The sequence below is a fragment of the Sphaeroforma arctica genome, assembly GCF_001186125.1.
Source record: "Sphaeroforma arctica JP610 unplaced genomic scaffold supercont1.689, whole genome shotgun sequence".
NCBI lineage: Eukaryota > Ichthyosporea > Ichthyophonida > Sphaeroforma > Sphaeroforma arctica.
Window position 1 is genome coordinate 42,665 of NW_014039869.1, and position 3,584 is coordinate 46,248.

The following is a 3,584-nucleotide window of genomic DNA, read 5'->3' on the forward strand; positions in this document are numbered from 1 at the left end:
GTATATATATATTTATAAATATATATATTCATATACATATACTCATACATATATTATATATATTTATATATCTATATATATATATACATATATATATATATATATGTGTGTGTCTGTGTCTGTGTCTGTGTCTGTGTCTGTGTCTGTGTCTGTGTCTGTGTTTGTATGTATGTGTGTATCTATATATTTTATGTAAGTAAGTATGTATGTATGTATGTATGTATGTATGTATCGATGTATCTATGTGTGTATGTGTGTATGTATGTATGTATGTCTGTATATATATATATATATATATATATATGCGTGGGTGTGTATGTATGTATGTATATATATATCTCTGCCAATAGTGGATATGACGTTGTTGGGGGTTGCTTGGTACATTTATGAATACAACCGATTAGGACACACTTTGTCCAAATACATGTATTGCGCAAGAACACTAATTGCGAGGCAATTGTATCTACTTCTCTGAAGTATACAATTATGATACTGAAATAAGGAAGCTCTGTCAATACCATGATCATGAACATCACATCCACAACTCAGTTCTATCCATACCGTTTATATCTTCAGTCTCCCCCACCCCTCTCCAATCCGCTGTCATCAAACCCTTTCTCCACACCCAACATAGAAAAATACGACTCCCTTATAATCATTTCTCTCAGATCTGATTGGATGTTCGTGCCTGACTACGTTAGACCTGTCGCACAATCCGTTGGACCAGTTATCGGATGGCGTTTTGCCTCGCTTTGTGGCTCTGTACACGCTACGGCTGCGTGGCTGTGGTCTGACAGAGCTACCGACAGACATCGGACAGATGACAACCGTCTCTATGATAGATCTGTAAGTGGGTGGGTATGTGCGTGGGTCTACGCGTGGATCGTATGTGTGTATGAGGTATGTGTGTACCTGTACTTGAGCTATATGTACGTATGCAAACGGATATATATGTATGTACATTTGTTATATATATGTATGTATGTACGCTTGATATATATATATATATATCCACAGTATGTGTGTGCTTCCGTCCCCACAAAACACTAGACACTGCGCAATCACATCTACGCACATAGACACATGTATCGACTATCACACCAATCATAATTTATTCACGTACATTGATACCACAAATGTGTAAAATATACTATTATATTGTATAACAATTATGATGTATACTATGTCGTTGAAACCCCTAAATCCCTAATCCCTAAATCCCTAAATCCCACACCCTAATTTCATACTACATAAAATAATAACCCAACGTATATTATACTATCCTAATATATAATACATCACCCCCCGCAGCGCGGATAACGGTATCCGAGACTTGCCCGTGAACTTCCAGTCACTCGGTCTACTGCGTGAGTTGGACCTGAGCAAGAACTTATTTGGCCTCGCCCAGGCAGACGGACTTACGTGTCTGTGGAAGTGCCTGTCTATTCAGTTGTTGGATCTGTCCAGTAACCAGCTAACCTACATAGCCCCCCAGATCAACCGCCTGCCCTTTCTGTGCCATCTGGGACTCGCAGGTGCGTGCATGTGGTCATCCTGGGTGTGTGTAGGTGTAGTTGGTCGTGTGTGGGTGTGTGGATGGTTGGTCTTGTTTTACGGTTTTGAGTTTAGTGTGGGTGTGTATAGGTGGAGTTGGTCGTTTGTGGGTGGTTGGTCTTGTTTTGGGGTTTAGTGGGTGTGTGTGCGTGTACGTGTAGTTGGTCGTGTGGTCGTGTGTGGGTGTGTGAATGGTTGGTCTTGTTTTACGGTTTTGAGTTTAGTGTGGGTGTGTAGGTGGAGTTGGTCTTGTTTTGGGGTTTAGTGTGGGTGTGCGTAGGTGTAGTTGATATTGTGTGGGTGTGTGGGTGGTTGGTCTTGTTTTTGAGTTTAGGGTTTAGTGTGGGTGTGTGTAGGTGTAGTTGGTCGTGAGTGGATGTGTGTGGTTGGGTTTGTGTTATTGTGTTGGGTATAAGTAGAAGGCCTGGTATTGACGTGTTTTACTTGTCTCTAAAGTGTACAGACATTCCGTTTAAACCGTTTACTCACACGTTCTACGTCCCCCAGATATGTACATACAAACTAGTTAAACGGTTTACTCACGCGTATCCTGAACAGATAATTTGCTGACAGACGACCTCGACATCAGGTGCATAGCAATGGCCACCGAAAGCAAATTAAATATCAACCGACGCAAACTATTAGATCTGTAAGTGAGTTTTATCAATCCATGCATACCATTAGATCTGTAAGTGAACTAAATATCAACCGACGCAAACTATTAGATCCGTAAGTGAGTTTTATCAATCCATGCATACCATTAGATCTGTAAGTGAACTAAATATCAACCGACGCAAACTATTAGATCTGTAAGTGAGTTTTATCAATCCATGCATACCATTAGATCTGTAAGTGAGTTTTATCAATCCATGCATACCATTAGATCTGTAAGTGAACTAAATATCAACCGACGCAAACTATTAGATCCGTAAGTGAGTTTTATCAATCCATGCATACCATTAGATCTGTAAATGAACTAAATATCAACCGACGCAAACTATTAGATCTGTAAGTGAGTTTTATCAATCCATGCATACCATTAGATCTGTAAGTGAGTTTTATCAATCCATGCATACCATTAGATCTGTAAGTGAACTAAATATCAACCGACGCAAACTATTAGATCTGTAAGTGAACTATATCAATCCATGCATACTATTAGATCTGTAAGTGAACTAAATATCAACCGACGCAAACTATTAGATCTGTAAGTGAACTATATCAATCCATGCATACTATTAGATCTGTAAGCACGCAAACCGTTAAATCTGTCACTGGCCGTCTATTTTCTTCAGCTCTTGTCTCACGATAACGCGTTTATACTGACTGTCCCACGTTGAGTGTCACAAAGTGATGCGTAAACGTAATGCATATACGTTTATCTGGTAGTTTGCTTAGTCGTATTTTAGTACCTGATATATACGCCTGCCAGTCCGAGTCCTGCTTTTAACGGGTCAGTCATCCTTGGCACTGTCGACTATGGTGTCTGAAAATTGATGCCATTTCTCTATACTTTTTACCAAGCACTATGTATTGACTGGGTATCTACGTTTTCCCAGTTCACGATAGAGAAACGTAAATTGACTTTTGAACCGTGGACGTACGGTCAAGAATAAAGACGTTGTTTAAATCCGGTTTTTTTTTCTATCGATAAACCCACTCTGGTGCCGTCTCAGATCCTTCAACAGGCTCACACAGTTCCCCAAAGCCCTGCGGGATCTGCGGGGCGTTGAGCATGTGTTTCTGCACGGCAATGCGTTTAACGCCCTACCGCCGCCATACTACGCCCGACACTTCCCTCTGCTGGAAACGCTAACGATGAGTGTATCACACTCGACTGAAGGTATGAGGATATAGTCACGCGCTAGATAGAGAGTGTGTGTAGGCGATACAAACGTGTGTGTGTTATGATTATTTAGAGTGTCTACTGGTGTCTGGGTGTGTGGGGATGTTGGCTAAGCCACATATATGCACATACTCTGTCCCTACCTTATATATATATATATATGTATNTATATATATCTATATAT

The 3,584-nt window shown here is 40.4% G+C and overlaps 1 protein-coding gene across 1 annotated transcript; it reads left to right on the forward strand.

The window, feature by feature from the left end:
- Positions 1-103: 103 nt before the first annotated feature.
- Positions 104-3,342, forward strand: SARC_08064 (hypothetical protein; the record flags this gene model as incomplete). The annotated part of the gene is made up of 5 exons (XM_014297972.1): positions 104-167; positions 669-846; positions 1,312-1,535; positions 2,113-2,203; positions 3,231-3,342. Coding segments are annotated over 5 exons (669 nt in total), but the record flags the coding sequence as incomplete, so codon positions are not given.
- Positions 3,343-3,584: the final 242 nt, after the last annotated feature.